Here is a 25,032-nt window from a genome sequence, read left to right as displayed (position 1 = left end):
GAAATATCTTTCCTTCTTTCTTTCTTTCTTTCTTTCTTTCTTTCTTTCTTTCTTTCCCAAATATTAGCAACCCCAGAATTCATTAACAATAATGACACCAGAGTGATTCAGGGTGGAACAACAGGCATGAAGATAAATAAGCAGTGAGACTTTTGTATCTTACAAGCTTTCATTACATACATAATACATTCTGTGGTAGGCTCACAATGGAACAGTGCCCGCCACATTTTGTTCAGGCAAACACACACACAAAAGAAAAACTCGGCCCTGAGGCCTGCTGGATGACCTTGGGGCACCTACTGTTTCTCAGCCTAACCTACCTCACAGGATTGTTGTGAAGATACAATGGGAAGTGGGAGAACCATGTACACCACACGTATGGGCCTTGCTATTATTTACTTGTTCGCCGTATTTGGGGCCAGGGAGGAATTTTCTGCAAGCAAACGGGCCAGCTTGCAAGTTTTCACTTACCTCATAGCAACCATCACAATTTTAGGGGAATATGGCATTGGGCCAGATCCTTAGTTGTGGTGGTACCCCGTTAAAGGGTCCAGGATGGGTGACACTATCCAGGCGTCCTCACAGGGACTGATGGGCCAATATACCTCTCCCAATGGCAATCTGTGCGGGGTTGTGGGACCTAATCCATGTCAGGGTCGACTCCCCAGCACAGGGTCAACCCCACTCGGTTCCGATCAGGCAGAATGCAGGGTGCTTGATGCTGGATACATGTCCAATGTCTTAGCCCGGGGGTCAGCAACCTGCGGCTCCGGAGCCGCATGCGGCTCTTTTACACGGCTGCCGCGGCTCCGGTGCTCCGGGGCGGATACGCCTGCCCACTTCTCCAGCTGGCAGCGACCACCCTCCAGCTGGCCGGCGGCCCGCCCTCCGGAGGCTGAGGGCGCTGCTCAGGGGCGTACCCAGGATCACCTGGCCTTGAACAGCGGGGCTCGGAGGCGGTGGGGACACAGTAGGAGTGGTGCAGCTCAGCCGAGGGCTCTGGCGGGGAGCGCGCCTGAGGCGCGCACGCTCCTTCGGGAAGAGATGGAGCTGGGCGAGCGGGAGGGGGAACTTTGAAGACCCCGCCTCCGCCTCCGAAGCAGGCGCCCATGGGAGAGGCCGCCCCCCGAGCCTGCCTGGCGGGACCAACCCTGCCCAGCTCCGGGAGCCTTCCTAGCGTGGGAGGCGGCCTTGGGGCAGACAGGGGAGCTCCGGGGTCGGCGGGTATGTGGGACCCCGCGGCATCCAGAGGCAGCTGGGAGGCGGGACGGGATGGGGGCAGGAAGGGGGCCTTCAGACGCGTCCCCGCACGGGCACTGGAGGCCAGGACTCTTCGGCTGGGTCGTGGGACTGCGGGGGAGGGCTGGCCGCGGTTCCTCCCGGAAGGCTGCTGGCTGCTGCGTCGAGGCGACGACGAGGTAGGCAGCTGCGGGCTGGGCCAGGGGCGGCGGGTGGCGGGCGAGGGGGGAAGCCCTCTTTTTAAAAATGGTCAAGGAAGCGGCGCCTGTTTCCCTGCCGCTGCCTCCTTCGCTCCTGGTTCCGCTCTCAGCCTCAGACCGCGCTCTCGCGGGCGCGCGTCTCTCTCCGCCCCGGAGCAAGGCCGGGACGTTTTGCAGTTTTTCCTCTGTCCTGAGTGTGTGTTAGGGGAGCCTTGACAAATCACCTGTTGGCGTGGAAGAGAGGAGTCCTAACTTGGATCTGTGTTCATGTGCAAAATCTATCGCCATTGTCATTAAGGGGGCAGGGAACTCCCCTAAAAAGGTTTTAACACTACGAACTACTACAGCCACCTGTATGCAAGTCAGCACAAACATCACAGGCTTCTCTGGTGCAATTCTGTGCTTTATTTAGCAAGAGAGGAGGTTGGAAGAGGTGAACATAGCCTCTGGTCTGGAATATTAAGGGTAAAAGACACTAAGATTATTGTAAAAGCCAGCAGTCTTCAATAAGACATGGGACAAACATTTAACACAAGTGTGCAGTTGAGGACTCATTTTTTTAAAAAAAACAACAACAAATCAAATATTTGTATGCTGTTGCAACCCACCTTGGATCAGGCTGTGACCTGGTAGTGGTCCCCAGGGTGGATAAAAATGAATGATTTTTTTTTAATTACAGGTGGGTAGCCGTGTTGGTCTGCCATAGTCAAAACAAAATCGAAAATTCTTTCTAGTAGCACCTTAGAGACCAACTGAGTTTGTTCCTGGTATGAGCTTTCGTGTGCATGCACACTTCTTCAGATATCTGAAGAATATCTGAAGAAGTATCTGAAGAAGTGTGCATGCACACGAAAGCTCATACCAGGAACAAACTCAGTTGGTCTCTAAGGTGCTACTAGAAAGAATTTTCGATTTTGTTTTTTTTTAATGGATTTTTTTATTTAAATCGGATTTTTTTATTTAAATCGGATTTTTTTAAATTTAAATCGGATTTTAAAAAATAAAATGCAGTGTTATATTTGTTTTAAATGTCGCAATGGTTTTGCGGCTCCCAGTTTTTTTTCCCCTTCTGAAACGGGTCCAAGTGGCTCTTTTGGTCTTAAAGGTTGCAGACCCCTGTAAACCTACCCTTTCCTGTAATCAATAAAGTTGTGGCCTAATTCAACCCAGTATGTTTACTCTGTCCATTCTTTCAGTTGTCCCTGCACCGCCTGTGGACATCATGAGCTTGTGACAGCAATTATACCTTTAATAGCCGACCTAGATTGCTGTCTGTGGGCTCAGACTACATTTCACAGCTTCTGGCTTCTTACTACTATATTTTGGAAAAGTCACAGTTCATCTGCTGTCTCCATGCTTAAGTTATAAAATGTGGGCACGGGTGGAGGGAAGCTAAAGCAGAAGCGAGGTCTACATCAAATGTTTCACTGCAAGTGAAAGTTGTGTCCTAAATTGAAATAGTTCCCTCTGATCCCCACAGGAACCCTACTCTCTTTAACTTAAGTTCCATGTATCATTACACTAGCTGTCCTTCACTTTATATATATGATTATATAATTCAGACATAAATAACTTGGTTTGCTATCAAATTTAGTTTGGGCCTGAGAAACATCTTAGAAAAAGAAACTAGTTCAGTACTCTGTTGCACATTCTTGGGTCAAATTCAATTTCTTGAGGATGGAAACATCATACTGGGCTCCGTGGGAAAAGAGACGAGTTGGTGCTGCACAAAACATCTTATCAGTTTCTCTGTCAGCTCCTCTGATAGTTATAGCAGTAAATGGATTTGTTATAAAACAGAAAAATGATTTGTTGCTTGCAGCATCCAACTCTGATGTTCACAGAGAAATGAGGACAAGTGCAAAGAATGATATATGCTGCTTTCCCCAAACCACCTAAGTGGGATGCCTCATTCCCATGATGAAATTTAGTAGCAAGACAATGGCAGAGAAAGTGAGTGATTAGCTTAGGAAAGGTGGTTTGACAGAGCAATATTTCCACCTAAAGCTTTCCCCTCCAAGCAATAACAGACACATCTGCAGCACTGGAAGATTTTGACAGGACTCACGTTCTCTGCAGCATTGATTCATACACAAATGGTATGGCATCCTCCAGGAAGCTGCACACTCATATCCCTTCTTCCGGGTATATTGCATCAAAGGGCAAACAACCCTTGTGGGACATTTAAAGCCATTACAACACTGAGTCAAAATAGAACCATTTTTATACAGTGTTATAGACCCATAGAAGAGACAGCAAAGAGAAAATAAACATCCTTAAAAGCCACAGCAAAAGGATAAGTTTCTGCCTCCTTGGGTGCACCAAGTTTAATTGAGAATGGCAGATATAGAACAAGAGCTATAGGACTTCCAGTCCACACAAATCCCAACAGGTATCTGCACATTTCATGGGGAAAACTAATGATCTATGTAAGTAATGAAATACCAAGAACCATTTGTCATACGAGTCCTACAGTTACAGGTGGGTAGCCGTGTTGGTCTGCCATAGTCGAAACAAAATAGAAAATTCTTTCCAGTAGCACCTTAGAGACCAACTGAGTTTGTTCTTGGTATGAGCTTTCGTGTGCATGCACACTTCTTCAGATACAGGAAAGCCACAAGAAGAATTCATTTCTCACTTCATAGCAAAAAGGCATACAGGGGTACTTCCAATGAAGATGAGTTAGAACCTTTGGCACTGGTTAGCACTGTAACATCAACAGTGCTCTAAACATCCAGCCAATAAAATCTATGGTTGAGCTGAAATGGGTGAGTGTGTTTCATTAAATTGATCACACCCATTAAAATACACTTACCCATTTCAGCAATACCTGTATTGAGAAAGGGCGACTTAGAATCAGGGAAAATAAAGTTCCTCATTCAGGGTGAAGCCAGTAAATGTTACCCTCACTCTGATTTGGATTGGTGGTATCATCATATAGGCAGCGACTGCATCACAGCAAACCCAGAAGTGACCCTAAAAAGTCATAAAAACATCACAAAAAAGGGGCAGGGTGGGGACAGAACGGGGTGTTTGCGGGCTTTTTCAATGGGCGTTCTGGTTGTACGCAATTTCACGCAAGCGTGCAATGACCCAAAATGTGACCCCTTCACAAACCAGGAGTTTCCTGTATAGCTTGTTTGCCTATAAGGCACTGTGATGTCATCAAACTGACTACCAATTGCTAGAAACCACAGGATGGGACAAGTGGAAAACCTACTTGCAGGTTTCCCACAGGCATCTGGTTGGCCTTTGTGAGAACAGGATGGGCCATGGGCCTGATCCGGGAGGCTCTTATGTTTTTATTGCATGATTTCTTATTGGCTGGATCAGAGGGCAAACAAGAATAATAATTCTATTTTAAAAACAAGCACTAGAGCAGCTGCCAAGAGGGGACAAGATTTATATACTGCTTGATTGTCAGAAAACCTCTGAAGCATTTTACAAAAATGTAAAATAAAATATAAAAATTCTCAGTTATTTAAAAATATTCCAAAGATGATTTAAATCAACAATAACCAAAAAGAGATAAAAACACATGTAACTTCTCCATATCTGGAAAGGGTTGCCTATTAAAATAAAAATGTTTTAAAGAGGTGCCGAAAATAATACAGTGAAGGCACCTGCCTGATGTCAATAGGCAGGGAGTTCCAAAGTACAGGTGGTACCACGCTATGAGTGCAGAATGAGTATTACATCCATAATAGGGCCCGTTTTGCAGATCAAAGCAGTCAAGTGCACATACTGTATATGGGATAAGGTCATCCTGCAAGTAAACTGGTCCCAATATCTTAAGGGCTTTAGATACTAATAATAACACCTTGTGCTTTCCCCCCCTAGAATAATGAGTGCCGGTACTCACCATGAAGTTATTACACGCACTACACTTTTTAACAAAAAGAGAAAACAAAGAAAGAGGTGCCGGTACTACGTACCCTTGAGTGTCCCCTGAAAAAAGCACTGATAACACCTAGAACTTGGCCCGATATCAAATGAGCAACCAGTGCAGATGTCTTAGCATAGGTGTTATATGCTGATGGGGTAAACAGATCTGGATAAACAGAACTGAGTGTCATCTGTGTACTTGTCCTAAACCTGCCAGGAGACCAAAAAAAACCTTTCCCAGCATTAGATCTGGACTCGGTCCTGTTGGTAGGATCAGAACCACTGTAATAGTGCTCCCAATTCCCATTCCTCAGAGCCTGTCAAAGAAGATTACTATGGTCAGTGGTATCAAAAGAGAAGCAGGAGCAAGGTTGCACTCTCCTTGTTCCACTTTCTTGTAATGGTCATCCATCAGGGTGACCAAGGGTGACTCAGTCTCATGGCCAGGTCTGAACCCAGATTGGAAAGGATCTAAATAATCCATGTCATCCAAGAATGCTTGCAGCTCCCCACCAAAACTCTGTCTACCACCCCCAGAAGCCCTGTGACTCTGACCTTGCTGGCTGAGATACTCATGAAAACTTGCCAACAAAAAGTCAATTCAGCCATCATAAAATCTACCAAAAGAAGCATGATAAGAGACATGAAGCTAAATTAGGAATGGCAAAAAGGCGTAAAGAAAAAGCAGATTTCAAAGGTTGATAAACCATCCATTTCCTGGATTGTGTATTTGGTTTCTCTTCTGCATTCCAGCCCACATTAATTAGTGTTGATGCTGGAAATGTCATGACGCTAATTACTTTTGTATCTGGTGCCACTGTGGAGCTGCCCAGATGTACTGGTCAAGATTAACATCCTGACTAGGCATAAATTAAATTTTAATTCAGTTATCATTACAATCCTATGCATGTTTTCCTCAGAAGTAAGTCCCATAGAGTTCAATAGCACTCTCTCCTTAGTAAGCATGTTTAGGATTGCAGACTCAGACTACCTAAAGCATATTGGTCGTCATAAAGATAATTACTCTTATTAAACTCTTAGTAGTAGCTAAGAAAACCTTTGCCAAGCAATTAAAAACTTGAGCTATAACAGGGAATGTACAATAGATGTGTCTTATTCTATTTAATGAGGAAATTAACCAATGTCATTGAAATGAAAAATGGTATTACTACCACACACACCAAGCTCACCACATGGTAGGATTATTATTATTATTATTATTACAGTATTATTATTATTGGGACACGGGTAGCACTGTGGGCTTGCCGATCAGAAGGTTGGCAGTTCGAATCCCTGCAACGGGGTGAGTTCCTGTTGTTCAGTCCCTGCTCCTGCCAATCTAGCAGTTCGAAAGCACGTCAAAGTGCAAGTAGATAAATAGGTACCGCTCCGGCGGGAAGGTAAACAGTGTTTCCGTGCACTGCTCTCGTTCTCCAGAAGCAGCTTAGTCATGCTGGCCACATGACCCGGAAGCTGTACGCCAGCTCCCTTGGCTAATAAAGTGAGATGAGCGCCGCAACCCCAGAGTCGTCCGCGACTGGACCTAATGGTCAGGGGTCCCTTTACCTTTACCATTTTTATTATTATTATTATTAACATCAGGATTAACTACAGGAAATGAAAACTGAACACATTCCAGTAAGGATTAAAACAGCTCACCAATTAAACATGCAGTCTACAGAAAAATAAACTATAATAATGATACACTTCTACTGAAGCAGATATAACAGGCATATGTTGTATTATTGAAGGCAATTACATTTACAGGCAAAATAGTGCATATGGCCTGCATGAAGGGAAGTGCCAATCACTTGCCCAATCCTTCTTTGCTCTTCATTTTTTGTTCTTATGCCCTCTCTTCCTGTACCATCACACCCCATAGCAGTTACCTATTCTCTGTCTTGGGGTGGGGGAGAATAAACAGTCCATAGAAGATGTAGGAAAGTGTGAGGTGGAAAAATACCAAATCATGTCACACCAGCAAAAAATATTTATTAGTCTATGCATAGGAGCTTTGATAACCTGTTACAAAACTGCAAAGTACTATGGAATATGACCAACCAAAACATTGTTTTTTCGGGGGGGGGGGGTAAAACCGAATGCTATTTTTAAACCACATATGCTATACAACAGACATTAGTGTCATTATACACTGCTGATGTGTATTTCCTCCATTCGAGTGCTGAGCAGAACAGAGACAATGACAGACAGATTGGACAATATTTTCATCTCCCAGCAGTGTAACACTGTCAGGCATGGTACTGACACGGACAGCTGACTACCACTGAAACACATGGTAGGGTTTTCTAAAATATGCTTCACATGAGACAACACATTTTTTAGTTTCACATGTGAAAACTGCCTCAAACAGTGAAACAGAACCTGTAGCCTCTCATATGTTGTTGAACTGTCTCCTCAACATCAGCCAGTACGGTTAAGAATGATGAGAGTTCTAGGCTAACTAGTTTTACACAGCCATAGATTCCCCATGCCTGCATCTAAAGGAATCTGCACAATCCCAAATGAATCAGACTATCTATCTTGTATAGTTACCATAGTAACTAAAGGAGCCCATTCCAACTCTCAGAGGCTTTGCAAAATGAGTTGCCCATAAAACCCCTTTCCCCGAGAATGTGGTCAAAAGCATGCCTGCTTAAAGGCCAGGATGATAATTTGTCAGGTTATACTCTGCTGAAACCTATGTGTATTGGGGCAACAACAGAGATTGAAGGGCGGGCGATAACTGTGTAATACTGATGCAAGCAGCATGACAGCAAAAAATGTTACTTAGAGAAGCCAAAGAAAGAGCACAAGGCAAATACCAATACTTCACTGGGGAAAGACTACAGCTTTGGGAACTTTTTGTTTATTTAATTTTGCTAGGTGCTTGTTCCACACACTTTTCTTATCCCAGGTACTGGTGTATCTTAATAACTGGCCCCAAGAAAATGTTGTATGGCTAAATAGTACAAAACTGCTGAGGTGAGCTAGTCAACAATGGAATGTAGGTGTCCCCCTTCTCTTGGAGGTGTTGTTAGAACAAAAGAACAGCCTGCTGGATCAGGCCAGTGGCCTATCTAGTCCAGCATCCTGTTCTAACCAGATACTGTGGAAAACCTGCAAGCAGGACCTGAGTACAAGAGCATTCTCTCCTCCTATGGTTTCCAGCAACAAGGGGCATACCTAGCTGCTCCGGCACACGGAGCAGCGGGGGCGGGGCGATCTGCCTAGGGGGGCGCCGCGGCAAGCTGCCCACAGAGTCCGCCTGACAGACGCAAGCCCCACACTGCCGTTTTGGGCAGCACGGGGCCCCGAGCCACCACATCACTCCCAAGAGAGATGCATGGCTCAGGTGCGCTGCAGGCCAGGCCCCACAGTAAGTGCCGCCCCCCGCGGTGTGCCATTTTGTCACCTCCTCAGGGATGACACCCGGGGCAGGCCACACCCCCCGCACCTCCCTTCCTACGCCCCTGCCAGCAACTGGTATTCAGAAGCATTGTTGTCTCCAACTGTGGAGACAGAGCATATCCATCATGACTAACAGCCATTGATAGCCCTCTCGTCCATGAATTTGTCTAATTCTTTTTAGAAGACATCCAGATTGGTGGCCATAACAGCCTCCTGCGGGACCAAGTTCCAATGCTTAACTATGCACTGCATGAAGAAGTATTTTCGTTTATCTTTCCTGAATCTTCCAGCATTCAACATCATTGGATGTCCACATGTTGTGGTGTTATGATGGAGGGAGAAAAAGCATTTTTATATTTACAAGCTTTTGAGACTTTGAAATTACTGTATTATAAGATGCTGCAGTTCACCATCTTGAATATCCCATAGAAATGTAAGGTATGCATGTTTAAAATAAATATCAGAACAAACACTCTCTTTGGTGCTGGCGATATGTTGTGAACCTCTCAAGTTTAGAGTGTACGAAATTTTGTAAAGAATCAAAGCTTATGAAGACTAAATAAGTATTCGAATACTTGTTTTTTTCTGAAATATGTTTTTTAAGAGAGAGAGGGATTAAATTTGCACAAAAGATTATAATGAAGGATTTTTGCACTTTTGTGAAAAGTATTTGTGACTTATATTATTAAACAGTGGGTGGACATAGCAGGCAACACAGTGACAGTGATTCTCCAAGCAGCTCTCTTTATTCTCAGGCTGGAACAGAACCGAACTGAAAGGCTGAGCCAGCCTGCTTATATACTACTCAGTAACATGCAGCAGTAGCAACTCTCTCTCTAACCACCCAATCCGTGAGCTGTAATCTCAATCCTTCATTTGCATGTGCGGACCCGAGTGAGAACCACAGCCACGGCAGGCAGAGCGAAACCACATACACAACACCCCTAGCGGCCCAGGGCAAGAACTCCAACACACAACAATATACCACTTACCTTTTGTAATAAAAGAGAGCCAGAATACTTTGTGACAATGTAATATAAGTCCCCACCAAAGGCATCAGCCCAGGACTTCACTCTACACATGGGAAAGAAAAAAAGAGTCAGTTACTTCCATGTTTGGCAGCCAGCTGAGCAGTTATGATCCATCTGGTCACTCCAAATGCTGCAATTTCCCTCTGCCAATGTTGACTCCAATGTTGACTTTTGAGGGGCCCTTGGACTAGATTCCCTCATTGGGCCCTCCACATTGCCATTGCCACCTCTACCCATTTGCCTACTCTGTGAGTCCTAGGTGGAGGCTGCTTCTCCTTCCTGCTCTAGTCACTACTTGGAGAGGGGCATGTGGACCAAACAGCAGGAGCAAGTTGGAGGAATATGACCAGGGGGTTCTAGGGTTCAGCACTGGGGGCCTTGATGCAGTGTGGATCTTGATAGGTACCCGAAAATACGGGCAGCCCCTCCTGATACCAGCCCTGCCTTTCTGCCAATACAAAGCAGCAGCTCAGAACGAACTGTATTCTCTTATATATAATTTTGAATAATTTAACAGGCAACTGACTATAGAACTAACGTTCCACATGTTTAGCAAGCATAGTGGTTTCACTGGCTTGCCTGGATTAATTAAGTCAAGTTGTCTCCACACCAGGAATGGGTAGTCTGTTGCTTTCTAGATGTTGTTGAACTCCAACTCCTGCCAGCCCTAGCCAGCATGGGTGGTGGTCAGGGATGATGGGAGCTGGACTAGAGGGAGTTGGATTACTGATGTGTAAAGCAGGGTTGAGGAACCTCCACATGTTGTTGGATTACAAGGGGCAGAAAAGCAGCAATTCAGAAGAGTTGGTAACCAGAGGTTCTATGCACATCAGCCACCATGGTAACGGTTAGGGAGATAGCTATGAAACTTAATTACTTTCCCATATTTCCATTTTGTTGAGTAATAACTGGATGAAATCAATGAAGTTTAAACAGGAGAAACCCACAGTGTACGACTTGTGTTCCATGGCTGCAATCCTGTGCACAGTTAAGATTCTTAAATCCTTTTACTTCAGTTGTTTTTAAGCAACCTTACTGTAGGATTATAGCCAAAAATTTCAAAACCTTAGTTTGTGATGCTAGGTTGTGTTCCTGTGTAATATTTATCCTTGGAGGCATAAAGCTGTTCTTTGTTTAAACAGTCCCATGACACTGTACTGTGAATTGTTTATTTCCTTCCAGCAACATATGCCAGCACTCATATAAGATGTGGGGGGAAAGTGCTTATTTTCTTACAAGGTTGTTATCAATTGTACATTTACTGTAGGTCCTTGGGACAGCATATTGCGAACAGTGCAAGGTTTGGTTTCTTCCTGATGTGTTTGTAATGTAAATCAAAGAGCAAGGGGGCTTCCATATTTATGCTTCAAAGTGTGCATGGGAAAGATAAAGAGAGCCAAAACCAAACACCCTTTTAACGCCTCACAAACATGCTTTATATATAAATGGGGCACATTCACATTTGAAAACACAACTCTGCAAGCATCCCATATAGTTTGGGCCTAAGCGGGGTACAGTATACGCGCTTTGTACACCTGGCCTTGCCTACAACCAACATCCAGTGGCCCTTGAAAATGGTCCCCAGCCCCTGAAATAGAAGACAGCCCTTGAAATATAGGGGTGCTGTTTGTAAAGCAAGACACACGACCACCCTGTGCCTCTAGAGTCCTGTAACACTTTTCATTTTTTCTCCTCATTGCTACAAGGGAGGGAAGGCTCAGGTTGTGTGGGCAGACCCAGAAAAAGACAGAAGTGAAGAGCTTTCCAGTATGGGCTTCCCAAAACTGCTGAAATTGCTCCAAGACCCTTTCAGATAACCTCATTCACCAACCCCCTCACCTTCAGCCAGCCAGCTATAACTAGGCTAGTGGCAGTGGGAAGGGAGAGGCTCTGATTGGTGGTGCTCATTTTAAACCCGCTAATTAAGGCAGGGCTGCATCATTTTTATTTGCCTTGGGTCATGGGGTGCCTGCTTCATTGTGACATTACTATGCTCCAGCATTCACAACCACCTTTCTAGCTTTATAGATTTCAGGAAAGAAAATAAAGGCACAGCAACAATTGGCAATGCACTGTGGAAGCCTTTAGGAAAACGAGGGTTTAAGACATACACTAGTAAACCAAGTAGGGTTGGGAACTGTTAGATATTTTACCTGCCCACTGTACCCTCAGGTTCAGTATCAGGTATTTGCTTGAATAATGGCTGCAAGCTTCGCCATGTCTACTCAGAAGTAAGTCCCATTGACTTCAGTGGCGCTTACTCACAGGTATGTGGGATTAGGAATTCAACCTCAATCAAATATGGTGACTGGGGGCAGCGGAGGTTACATTTATCTCTGTTCATCGCACAAGCTGACCTGTTAAGTCTTTCCCCTGATCTGCCATGCTGCACTCTGAGCCACATCTGATTCTTAGTAGAGGTGGGATTTTTTAATTTTTTTAAAAAAATAACATTTCAGCTTGTCCTGCATCCTGAGGCAGGATGACTTTACACAGAGCACCCATAACCCTCTCCCTTCCTTATTTTGGCACACTAGGGCAGTTATAGATGCTACAGCCCTATACAGCCAAGCACATGCCTGGTTATTGCTGGGTAAGGTTGACAATTCAGGGTGATAATACCCAAAACGGAGGTTGTGCAGGACGTGTGCACATCCAAAACCAACACACGTTCCCTGCACTGCTTCATTTCCAGAATATTCTTACACCAGACTATCATTTTAAATAGTTCAAGTGAGTAAATTGAAAAACTCCTAAAAGAAAAGTACTTTTTTTAAAAAAGAAGGGTATAGAAAGCAAGATGCATGCCGGTAGGCCAGTCATGCCGAACACCAGATTCAGGATGACCATATTTAACCTGCACTATACTCGTACATTACATTCATATCAAGCAACATAAGAAGTAAATGGCAGGATGGAAATATTTTTGAGACGGTGCATTAAACAGCAACAGAGGTAGCTTGGGGAGACAGCAAAGGGCTAAGTAGCACAAACAAGCAAAAGGGAAGACCACTTACGTTTCGAGTGGTATCTTTGTCTGGGACCTGGTGAAGGGCAGGAAGCAGGCGAGTGAGAGAATAAGCCACAGGAGGCCACCTGGCAGCATCCTCCACACCAAACTATCAGCAGCAAGATCAATTGCATAGACCGAGGGATCCTTGACCTTGTTTCCTTCCCTTAGGACGGTCCTCCTGGCATCAGGTAGCCAGTCCCCAGCATGGTGTTCTGCTGGGGTAAGGGTGGGAGAGTGAAAAACGGGGAACACCTAAGCTTTCATCCTATCATAATTGTGTTGTGGCTTCACTTCTCTTCCCCACCCCTCTCCAAACAGGCTACAGCTCCCTGAAGGAACTGGCACCTGAATCTGCTGGGTTCAAGTCAGATGGGGTGACTCAAAGAAATCCACCACCCCATGGCTGCGAAGGGCAATATTGGACATCCAACTTCTGCGCCCTGCAGGAATGGCAGACTAGGAGGGGAACTCTGCAAACAGCAGAAGCAGCAGTATCTACGTAATCCACTGCCGGCCCTTTAATCCCCTCGTAGAGCAGCAACAGCAGCAGATTTAGGGAACTGGAGTGGGATAAAATCAGCTAGGATTACTCTGATTTCCAAAGACAGGCATCAGTCTGTCCAATCAGAGCTTGGAACAGCCAACTCCAAGCCCACAGCATCACGACTTCAAAAATAAAAAAGCCTCCTGCCCTTTGATCCCTGCAGAGCATTTTTCGTGATATCATAGAGGGCATCAGCATATTTGTCTACCATATTTCCTGCTCTGCCCTCCAAATCAAATTTAGTTCTTTGTTTCTGGCTCCTTCTCCTTGTTAGTAGCTTAGTTTAGTTTTTTTAATTTATTAGATGCCTTTTCGAATTAAAAAAAAATCCAATTGTGTCTTACAGCAATTAAAATATACAAAAGCTATATATATCTGAACTAACAAGTCTGTTCTTTGTGAAATCTATGCAGTCCTAATGGGATCAATGGAAGAAATTTAGAACATGGGGCGGAAACTGATCTTGGCTGTCCGTCATATCAGAATTTTCAGTGGCATATTATTTTGTGAATTATAGTTATCTAGATTCCACTCTAGAGATGCACATTCATGGGCAACTGTTCAGGAACTGTATGGCAGTGCTGGGTGGGTGCAGATGCAAAAGTGGGCAGAGCGATGCATGTGGCCATGTGACTTGCATTGCTGAGGAATAGGCAAAGCTCAAGCCACGCAAAATCAGTAGTTTCTACAACACACATCTCTCCAACCTGGTAAACAGAAGACATCATCACAGTTCAATAACATATTTTAGCCAGGCCAAAGAATTCAAGGTCAGTGTGGAGTATGAGTGATGGCCTGGTGCAGGACAGAATCCTAAGGGGCAGGAAGGAAGGTGTGAAAGACTATTTTTTGGTCCCGGGGTTCAGATTCCCTAGCTCAGTGTTTTTCAACCACTGTTCCGCGGCACACTAGTGTGCCGCGAGATGTTGCCTGGTGTGCCGTGGGAAAAATTGAAAAAATTACTTTATATATAGTCAATATAGGCACAGAGTTAAATTTTTTAACATTTTCTAATGGTGGTGTGCCTTGTGATTTTTTTCATGAAACAAGTGTGCCTTTGCCCAAAAAAGGTTGAAAAACACTGCCCTAGCTAAATGGCTTAATTCTCATACCTTGCAAGGTCAGGTTACAGTAATCACACTCCATGGACACCAAAAAAGTAGAGTACTGTTCTCACCCATTTCCAGCTGGCAATGAAGTGAAGGGGTAGCACAATGTTAGAGTATTAGCTTCCATGTAAAGAAATTAACACCCTTGGTAGATGAAAGCTAGAAACCATGCCAGATGACCTTTCGGTCAGCCTTTAGGAATATATATATATGTGTCCCAGGTGTATACAAAGGAGATACCTAGATTTTAGTGCCAGTGTGCAACACAAGGTTTCCCTAAATCTGTTGGGTCTCTTCCTGATACCTCAAGGCTCACTAGGTCTTTGCAAAGGCCTTTAAGACAGTGTCTTCAGAGCACAGGAAAGGGTGCATATTATAGAAAGGGCCTGGGGCCCTCATCACAACCATCATCACTTCATCTTGAGGGTTTTATTGGGGGGCAGGTGTCAGTCAGCAACTGATCTATGCCATGCAGGTTGAAATGTTTCAAAAGTTCATTGTATTCAGGTCACTGTGGGCAATGGAATGCACAATGCACATGCCCTATGTTATGTATTGAAGTTGAAGGGGACAGGTCAAATAGCTAAATATCCCATATTGATTATGAATGCCTTAATTGCTCTCTAAGCTTGTCTATTTGTGTATCATTCACAGCATTTGTGCATTAATATATTTTCTGTATTTTTGTAATATTAAGAGAGACAAAGGAATGTGCCTAATGTTGCTTCTTCAACTATTTCTGGGAAATCAGCCAAAACTGGCCAGCAGCTTCAAGGTTTTGATAACGATGTACGGTCTGGAATTAAACAATGGCCTGTTAATACAGAAATAGCACCTTGGCTGTTACCATAGAAACACCATCACGAGAGAGGGGGACGGAAAGCCCATTTTAAGGAATGTGCCGTTAATTGTGGTTAGCCTTTAATGGGCTTAAGAGCTGGTCTTGTTGATTGATCATACTGGAGGCATCAGGCTTGTTGGAGTTGCGTATCCTTACATGTATTGGTATGTATTGATTGCATATTTGTGTATTGTTCCTATGGGTCTTTGGGAGAGGGGCAGCTCTGAGTTGTGTGAGCAAGGGGGGGGCTCTCAGCCTTGGACGGGATGCATGCGCTTTCTGAGCAGACAGGAGGAATGCAGCTGGAGTTGGCTCCTGCCACCTGTATTAATATTATATTCAGTCCATTAAGATGTAAGGTATTTCCTAGTTAGTAGACTCATCCCCCTGCATGGGTATTATTGATTTATGCTTTTGTATTTCCTATCTAATGCAACAAGTATTATTGCCGGTTAACTGAAGTTATGCTTTCTTGCTGATTAGGCACACACACATGCCCTATGAATAGGTTCAATCTTCAGCATACAATAGCGGATCTGTGTGCTGACAAGCTAGGTTATGTTGCTATATTTCTAGGAAGTCTGCCAAGTACATTCAAAGCTCGCCAGGTACACATTCCCAGACTGGGGAGAGCGAGTTGGGGAGGCTTTGGGAGGTTGTACTCCTAAGGAACATGTGAACCTTGAGCCAATTTTCGGTTTCTATTTTCGGTTTCTGTATTGTCTTTATAAGCAGTACGCGCCAGTCTCTCAGTGCTCAGTCCAACTTTTGGATTGTGCCTTTTGCTTTACATATGTAACTCAAAATAAATCCTGCTGAACCCTGCATGGTGTTTTGCCTCTTCGTGTTCCTGAATCCACCGCTCAAGAGCTCAAGAGCCCATTATGGTCTTACATTTGGCGTCCCTGGGTGGGCCAGGGCTCTTTGAGTGTTGGATGCTGACATGAAGGCAGGTCTGTGCCTTTTCTGGTGTGGCTTGTGGTCGTTGGAACACTTGAAAGTTTCTGTGCACACCGGCTAGCTTTGGCTGGGAAACTGAAAGCCGTTGCTGCGGCCACCGCCTTGCCGCAAAGGAACAGACGCGAGGAACAGGAGAAGGAGCAGCGCTGAAGGGCAACCCGCGGGAAGGGTAAGTAAGGAATCCCCCTGGGAGAGGGGATAAGGAAAAGAAGAATTGATCATTCTTCTGGGAGGTGGTATAGGTCTGTACCGAGTGGACCCGATCAGTCCATAAGACAACTGAAAGCCACTCCCTAGGGTAAGGGTGGACGTCTTGGACACCCAGAAGGGAACTAGGACGTCTGAGACGTCCAGAAGGGAACCAGAGATAGGTTGGGAAGGTGGTGTGTGAGGCGCCTGTGTGGTTGTAAAGAGTGTATGAGTGGGGGACCGTAGAGGAAACCCAAAACTGAGTGTGGATCTCTGCCTTGGCAGAGACGGGACTGGCAAGTAGTGAGATTCCTGTGTGCAGGAGACTGCCCAGGCCACGAACCCCGGGTGCGAGTGTGTGTGTGCAAGCACGTTTGAAGGCGCGGGAAATGGGGGGAGGTTCTTCAACCCCACTGACCCCGCTCCAGTGCATTTTGAACAACTGGAAGTTAGCTAACAAAGGCAATAACTATGATATCAAGCTAGACAAGGAAAAGATGAGAAGTCTTTGTGAAGTGGATTGGCCAACACTAGACACCGGATGGCCATCTGAAGGATCCTTTGATCCTGTGACAGTGAACCCACTGTGGCAGCAGTAATCCAAACACGTTTGGATCAGATTCCATATGTAAATATATGGAAAGGGTGCATAGACCAGAACCCGAAGGAACAATGCAAAAAGAAGATAATGCCATGCTCTGGAGAGAAAGCACAGTTGCAAGTAGCAAGTGATCTCGACAGAACAGATGTAGACATTGTTCAGCAGACAACCCCTTATGTTCCCAGTGCTCCATTCCAACCTCCACCGAGTCAATCGCCGCGAGGCCAGGCTCCAAGGGCAGTAGAGGAACAAGGAGGAGAGACAGAGGCTACAAACCCCAAGGCAGTTCTTCAAATGCCTAAGAGAAGTGTGTATCCCACCCATGAGTTAAACCAACAACCAGAGGATTTGCCATGTACCCCTGACATCCATGCCAGAACCCCAGAGAACACTGCAGTAAATTACCAAAGGGCTAGGCTGATCATGAAGAGGTGGCAGGCTGCTGCAGGTGGGTCTGATGGGCTTTTGAGGCTGGCTCAGATAAAAATTAAAGAATCTGAGGAGTATTTAAGAGCCTTCCTGAGCACAAGCGAGCTGGTGCTAAATTATGAGGAACAGCGGAGACTAAAAGAAATGGAAAGAGTGAAGGGAATAACGTCTAATTTAATGCCGCTCCGCCAGGTATGGGATGCGCCGATGCCTGCCCCGCAGGGAGGGGAACCCCCGCCCCGAACTAGCACTTTCCAACATATCCCGCTTTCTACCACCGACCTGATCAATTGGGCTAATACTACCCCCTCGTTTGATAAGGACCCCGGGAAGGTGATCACGTTGATCACTTCCTTAATGAAAACACACACTCCAACTTGGGAAGATTGTCAGCAGATATTGCAACATCTTCTAACAAGCGAAGAAGTGCAGAGAGTACATACTGAGGCTCATCGCCTTCTGGCAGACGACAAAGTAGACGAGGGAGAAAGATTGCTTCAATATCCTCTCACAGATCCCAACTGGGATTACAATGAGGCAGATGCCAGGCAGAAGCTCAAATCTTATAGGAGCACTTTGATCCAAGGGCTCATTAGGGATGCGCGAAAGCCCACCAATATGGCAAAAGTTTCTGAAATTATCCAGAAGCCTGATGAAAGTCCTGCCATGTTCTTGGAAAGACTGAAGGAGGCATTTCGAATCTGGACACCCCTAAATCCAGAGGAGGGGAATAATGAGATATTATTAAAGACTACCTTCATAGCCCAATCGACCCCAGATATCCGCAAGAAAATACTGAAGAAGGGTGGTTTAGAAGGCCATTCATTGGAGTGGACGATAGCAACTGCTCAGCGTGTATATGATAATAGAGATGAGGAAAAGGAAAGGGAACAAGAGAAGTACAGAAAGAAGGAATTGAATATGTTGGCACTGGCTATAGGGGAGAAGCAACAAGGAGAAGAGGACGTGCAACTGAGGGAAGAGGACGTGCAACTGAGGGAAAAGGGATGGCCCAAACAGGAAGAGGCAGAGAGCGCGGAACTGGTTTAGGAAGAAACCAGTGTGCGTGGTGCAGGCGAGAAGGCCATTGGAAAAGGGATGGCCCAAACAGGAGAACGGGCGAAGGCTGGCACCAAGGGGAACCGAGCCGAGGAAGAAGAGGAACCAGAGGAAGAAGAGGAACCAGTGGAAGAAGAGGAACCAGTGAAAGTCGCTACTCCTCTCATACAGACCGATGGAATAGCGGACAAGGAGGTCCAGTACTTATGGGGCTGGCAAAGTTTTGAGAATCAGCAATAGGGAGGACCAGGTTCACTTTAGGGTTCCCCTGAACTCATGGCCCAGATGTAAATAGGGAACCAAGTGGTCAATTTTTATGGAGAATTCAGTAGTTCCAGTGGCAACTACAGCAATCAGCAATCAGTCAATCAAAGTTACAGGGGCAACAGGGACCAGTCAAGTAAAACCTTTTCTACAACCCATGGAATGCGTGATTGGGGGCAAACGCTGACCCATCAATTCCTATATATGTCAGAGTGTCCCATCCCTTTGTTGGGTCGAGATCTCCTACAAAGCTGCAAGCCTAAATTTCATTCTCCGATAAAAGCAGCTTTGTTCAGAATGGGAGGAGATTAGCGAGATATGAAACAGTTGAAGCAGGTCCATGGGATCCGGGAACGTCAGCTCAGACAGCTGAATTAGTGGCCTCACCCAAGTACTATGGTTGGCCAATGTACGAACTGTAAACATCTATACAGACTTTGAGTATGCTTTCCTCACACTAACGGGGATGAAGCTATATGGAAAGAATGTTGGTGGCTGAAATCAGATGGGCGCAATGTGAAACGCCGAAACCAGCTAGCAGAACTGTTGGGAGCTGTTTGGACCCCTGAGATGATAGCCGTGAGGCACTACGAAGGGCACCAGAGAGGAAAGGAACCTGTGACCCGAGGGAATAGGGCGGCCGATGGGGCAGCAAAGGAAGCTGAGCCTTCCTGTGACGAAGTTTTTGTGTTTGAGGCACCTATTCAGAGCAAGATAACTGCAGTTCCAGTGCAGAATGCAGCAAATGAAGTCAGTGACCTAGGTATGGCCGAACATGCCGCACTTGGCTTACTACCAGAAAGCACAGAGAATGTTGTAGTTGAAATCAGAAACCAGTATTTCCAAAGGCAAAGGCAAAGGCAAAGGCAAAGGCAAAGGCAAAGGAAAGGCAAAGGCAAAGGCAAGGCAAAGGCAAAAGAAAGGCAAAGGCAAAGGCAAAGGCAAAGGCAAAGGCAAAGGCAAAGGCAAAGGCAAAGGCAAGGCAATGGTAAATGAAAAACTTGAACCTCTCCGTGCTGAGACGGTAGAAGAAGACTTGCCCACAAGAAAGGTGGAAGTGCAGGTCTACAAGCAGAATGCAGAGACTGAGATCCATGTGTGGAGAAAAGAAACGGATGGCCGTGTCCAAAGGTGGAAATGAAGTTCCTCCCAGGGAGTGTGGAAGCTGGGACAGCAGACTTAAAGGAGAATTTGGAGCCTTTCACAAAGGCAGAAGAATCAAATGTGTCTGTTTGTGTGGAGGCCATCACGGGGAAGCCAGATGCAAAGGTGAAAGCAGAGGTTCCTGCAGAGAAGGCAGAAACAGTGGCCTCATCAGATCGGCCAGATGAAAGGCTAGATATGGAAACACCTGCAGAGAAGGTGGATATGGAGTTTGCTGTAGAGATTGCCAAGGGAAATGGTGGAGCGAGGTTCTTGCAAAGACGTTGAGGCAGAGGACTCCACAAAGCAAAGAAGATGGCATCCTCTATAGGAACAGCAGAAGGTGATATTATTCTTAAGGAAAGGAAAACAGGAGCCCCCATAGAAAAGGCAGCCCTCAAGGCTGGTGTTGTGAAGGTCTTTGCAGAGAAGGAGGGCGCAAAGTGGAAGTGAAATTTCCTCCTGAGAAGGTGCATAAGGAGATCTTTTCAGACAGTCAGAAGAATTATGGAAGCGGAAGCCGCAGCCACCGTACAGCCAGGACTAAAGGAGATCCTGCAGAATGTGGAGAATGAGGTCGGTTTCAACTCTGAGGTAGAAGATACTTCAGATTCCCTTGCGACATGTGTTGAGGTAAATTCTGATAAAGCCTCTGTAATTGGTGACAGGACTGAAGCTCCTGAGCAGAGGGAAATGCAAGATGTTTATGCAGTTGTTATTGAGGGGCCTTCAATGAATGAAATAGAAGATGACCCTGCCCTAAAACATCAATAGAGCAAGCTGTAACTGCGAGATCTATGGAGAGGGGAGTAGCTGAAGTCTCAGCACCTGATCAAAAGGTAGTGAATGTCATCCAAATGGATGTAGCAGATGCCAGCCATACCTTGAGATGGGCAGGCACGGAAGAAAGTTGAAGTTGATGTTCCGGAAAGTAATGGACTGAAGGATGTCACGCTTGTAACTGCAACTGAAGGATCTTTGCAGAATGACAAGGAAGATGCGCTTACTTTGGGATCAAAACGCACTAAGGCCGAGTTAACAGAGGATGACACTGTGAAAAGTGAGTCAACTGTGGATCCCCCGAGAAGAAGAAAAAAAAAAAAAAAAAAAAGGTTGGAAGCATAGAGCTAGCTACTGAAGTGAAATTCACAGGAATGGTAGCAACTGCATCAGTAAAGACCAAAGGTGGAGGCACCCTCACCTCGGACTCTGGTGCTTTATCAGAGGAAGGAAAGAGTTCTGTCACAGAAGGCAGTGAAGCAGGTGCTAGTAGCAGAAAGAAAAAAAAAATCAACAGGAAAAATTGAACTTGCTGGTGCTGATGTACTTTGTGCAGCTCCAGTGCAGCAAGAAGTAACCACAGAAGCAACTACAGCTAGAGAAGAAACTCCAGGAGTTGAAAAAGCAGCTGAAGTACCCTGTGCTGAAGAGACAACGGAAATGGTTTCAGCTGTTTCGAGAAATGTTATAGATATTGAGCATGATGTGCAATCACTGTCTCAGATTTTTGTCTTTGAACAGGTGGACCCAGGCTAGAACACCTTGTGTGCTGGTGGAACCGTTGCCGCTATCGAACCAGGAGCCGAGTGTGGGTCAACATACCGCCCCATTCTGCGAGGCCTGGCGAGGGCAGCGTACTGTTCTCCTGTCTATTCCAACGACAGTGAAAGTTACCGGTACCATCCCGTGGGTCCACCGTCCGCGTGTGAAGGAAGTTGAAGCAGATTGGACAGTGATTCCTGATTATTTCTCGATGTCCGCGAGACGACAGCCCTGCTGGTGCCACACCCGGGAAGCTGGCACCTCTACGCACGGCAGAAGAAACTGGGAAACATCAGCAGCTGAACGGTATCAGGACAGTTGGACAGCAGGACAGTGCTACCATTGGTTTGTCCAACCAGTCAAGGCAGGGCCTATAGGGCCACTGGGGAACAGGAGTGGGTCCATAGACCGTTCCTCCTAATCCGGAAGGTGGGCATCACACACGAGGTGTATTGCTCTACAGTAATCGCTATAGCCACAGGGGCCAAGTGATATACCAGAACCATCTGAGTCAGGAATTAGAAAGGAGGTGTGCACGGTGCAAGTCAGTTTTCTCTCGTCAATAAATGGAAGGGTCACTCCCTCAGGTGGAGGTTCCAGGAACCCAGGGTCAGGAAGAAACAGTAGTTAAGCTGCTTGGAATACTTCCAACAGCAGGAAATCTTCCTGTGGTACGTGTGGCCTATACGTTGATCCCCAAAGGTGGAGAGCAGAGAAATGATGCCCCACGAGAACACCACGCAAAGAGAGAATACACTGAGTTTTCTAGGTGTTAGCATCATGTTAACTATACTTTACATGGTGGTGGTGTTTCTTTTCCTATTGAGGCACCTACAGGAGCGTAGGTTGTGGGGAGGAACCAGAAGGGAAATTGCTTGGTACGCATGTCAGGCCCCATAGATGCAAAAGGTGGAAAAATGCCTTTGCTACCCATCCCATTGAACCTGACTGCTTTTAAAATACAAACATGCATACCATTGCGGAAGAGTTAATGATGTTACTACCCCTATAAATGGAGAGAAGGTGCTACATGATAGTGGCTCACAGTTGGTCTCCATGGCCGAGGACCATATCTGTTTGTTATTTTGTTATCAATTTACATGGCCCCTTGTTTAGCCCAATGTGTCCAAAAGTGTATTTCTGATTCTGTGCAAAGGATAACTGATCCCTATAAAATGACCCTGTATCGCAGTTTGGCTCAGGAGGATTCGTCAGACGAACTCGTACTGTGAAGTCCGAGTTGTCTGAAGAGAAAAGGAGGGAATGAAGGGGACAGGTCAAATAGCTAAATATCCCATATTGATTATGAATGCCTTAATTGCTCTCTAAGCTTGTCTATTTGTGTATCATTCACAGCATTTGTGCATTAATATATTTTCTGTATTTTTGTAATATTAAGAGAGACAAAGGAATGTGCCTAATGTTGCTTCTTCAACTATTTCTGGGAAATCAGCCAAAACTGGCCAGCAGCTTCAAGGTTTTGATAACGATGTACGGTCTGGAATTAAACAATGGCCTGTTAATACAGAAATAGCACCTTGGCTGTTACCATAGAAACACCATCACGAGAGAGGGGGACGGAAAGCCCATTTTAAGGAATGTGCCGTTAATTGTGGTTAGCCTTTAATGGGCTTAAGAGCTGGTCTTGTTGATTGATCATACTGGAGGCATCAGGCTTGTTGGAGTTGCGTATCCTTACATGTATTGGTATGTATTGATTGCATATTTGTGTATTGTTCCTATGGGTCTTTGGGAGAGGGGCAGCTCTGAGTTGTGTGAGCAAGGGGGGGGGCTCTCAGCCTTGGACGGGATGCATGCGCTTTCTGAGCAGACAGGAGGAATGCAGCTGGAGTTGGCTCCTGCCACCTGTATTAATATTATATTCAGTCCATTAAGATGTAAGGTATTTCCTAGTTAGTAGACTCATCCCCCTGCATGGGTATTATTGATTTATGCTTTTGTATTTCCTATCTAATGCAACAAGTATTATTGCCGGTTAACTGAAGTTATGCTTTCTTGCTGATTAGGCACACACACATGCCCTATGAATAGGTTCAATCTTCAGCATACAATAGCGGATCTGTGTGCTGACAAGCTAGGTTATGTTGCTATATTTCTGGGAAGTCTGCCAAGTACATTCAAAGCTCGCCAGGTACACATTCCCAGACTGGGGAGAGCGAGTTGGGGAGGCTTTGGGAGGTTGTACTCCTAAGGAACATGTGAACCTTGAGCCAATTTTCGGTTTCTATTTTCGGTTTCTGTATTGTCTTTATAAGCAGTACGCGCCAGTCTCTCAGTGCTCAGTCCAACTTTTGGATTGTGCCTTTTGCTTTACATATGTAACTCAAAATAAATCCTGCTGAACCCTGCATGGTGTTTTGCCTCTTCGTGTTCCTGAATCCACCGCTCAAGAGCTCAAGAGCCCATTATGGTCTTACAAAGTTATCACCCTAGGCCACTAGGGATGTTGTGTATATAGTTTCACTCTGCCCACCATGACTGCAGTTCTCACTCAGGTCCACAACATGCAAATGAAGGATTGAGAGTGCCGTTCACAGATTGGGTAGCTAGAGAGAGTTGTTACTGTTGCATGTTACTGAGTACTATATAAGCAGGCTGGCTGAGCCCTTCAGTCCAGTTCTGTTCCAGCCTGAGAATAAAGAGAGCTGCTTGGAGAATCGCTGTGTTGTCTGCTATGTCCACCCACTACTTAATACCCTATATAACCCTAATTGCACAGCACATTTATGGGAACATCCAGAGCCTCAGCGAGACCCACAAACCATCAAGGTTAGGTCAGGCTTTTCTACTATCAAAGGTTCTGAAGGATACTCTCTGATCATTCGTGTTTCTGTTGGCTTTTAATTTTGTATTTTGGTTAAAGGGAAAATATGGTAAAATATAAGGAGAATTTCCTGGATGTTTGAGGCAAGTACTCTTTGGTGATAGAATCCCAGCAGAGTTTTAAAATCACAAAACATGCAGCAAAGTAAAGCATAAAAATATAGACTGTTTGACCTTTATAATATCCCCTTCTAAGTTTCTTCCAAAGTTTCCCACTTCCCTTAGCACACACGTTTGGTAAGTTAACAAATGATTTACTTACAAACTCTTTAAAGGTCAGATTCATGTGCTTTTCCATAGAGCAGCAAGAAATAGCAGGCAGCATAACTTGGTTTCAAAATGGTAAATGCTTCTAAATTATTTGCATAAAACAAAGATGGCTTGCTAAAGCCATACAATCTATGCTTGGAGCACCCAGCTTAGACATCCTTGCCAGAAGCGTTCACATAGTGGAAAGGATGATAGTGGAAAGTGAAGAGGGTGGAAAACAAAGAATTTGGTAGTCCTTCCTCCCAAGGAAAGGGTGTGTGACCTAGCTAGGCCTCGTAGGACAGCTTACTCTATGCTCTTAACCCCTTCATGCATGTTGGTAATATGAGGCTGATTTATCTCAGTTTTATGATTTCAGTTCATAACCACTAAGTAGATTTACACACTCCCTGTCAGTCACTTCCTTTGATCTTGCTGTCTGATGCAGACCACTATCAGAATTGCTTTTTTTGTGGGCTCAG

General features: G+C 45.3%; 1 protein-coding gene across 1 annotated transcript in view; it reads right to left on the bottom strand.

Moving 5' to 3' along the window:
* The window catches only part of CACNA2D4 (calcium voltage-gated channel auxiliary subunit alpha2delta 4), a 172,816-nt gene extending 158,771 nt beyond the window's left edge, over nucleotides 1-14,045 (bottom strand). The window contains exons 1-3 of the mRNA XM_033162586.1: nucleotides 14,028-14,045; nucleotides 12,781-13,028; nucleotides 9,725-9,806 (exon numbers count right to left, since the gene is read on the bottom strand). Coding sequence (XP_033018477.1) covers nucleotides 9,725-9,806; nucleotides 12,781-13,028; nucleotides 14,028-14,045 — 348 coding nt within the window. The remainder of the gene's footprint in view (nucleotides 1-9,724; nucleotides 9,807-12,780; nucleotides 13,029-14,027) is intronic.
* Between the last annotated feature and the right edge of the window lie 10,987 nt (nucleotides 14,046-25,032).

The sequence above is a fragment of the Lacerta agilis genome, chromosome 10, assembly GCF_009819535.1.
Source record: "Lacerta agilis isolate rLacAgi1 chromosome 10, rLacAgi1.pri, whole genome shotgun sequence".
Classification (NCBI taxonomy): domain Eukaryota; kingdom Metazoa; phylum Chordata; class Lepidosauria; order Squamata; family Lacertidae; genus Lacerta; species Lacerta agilis.
The sequence above is the reverse complement of the archived record's forward strand: the minus strand, read 5'-3'. Positions and strand labels throughout refer to the sequence as shown.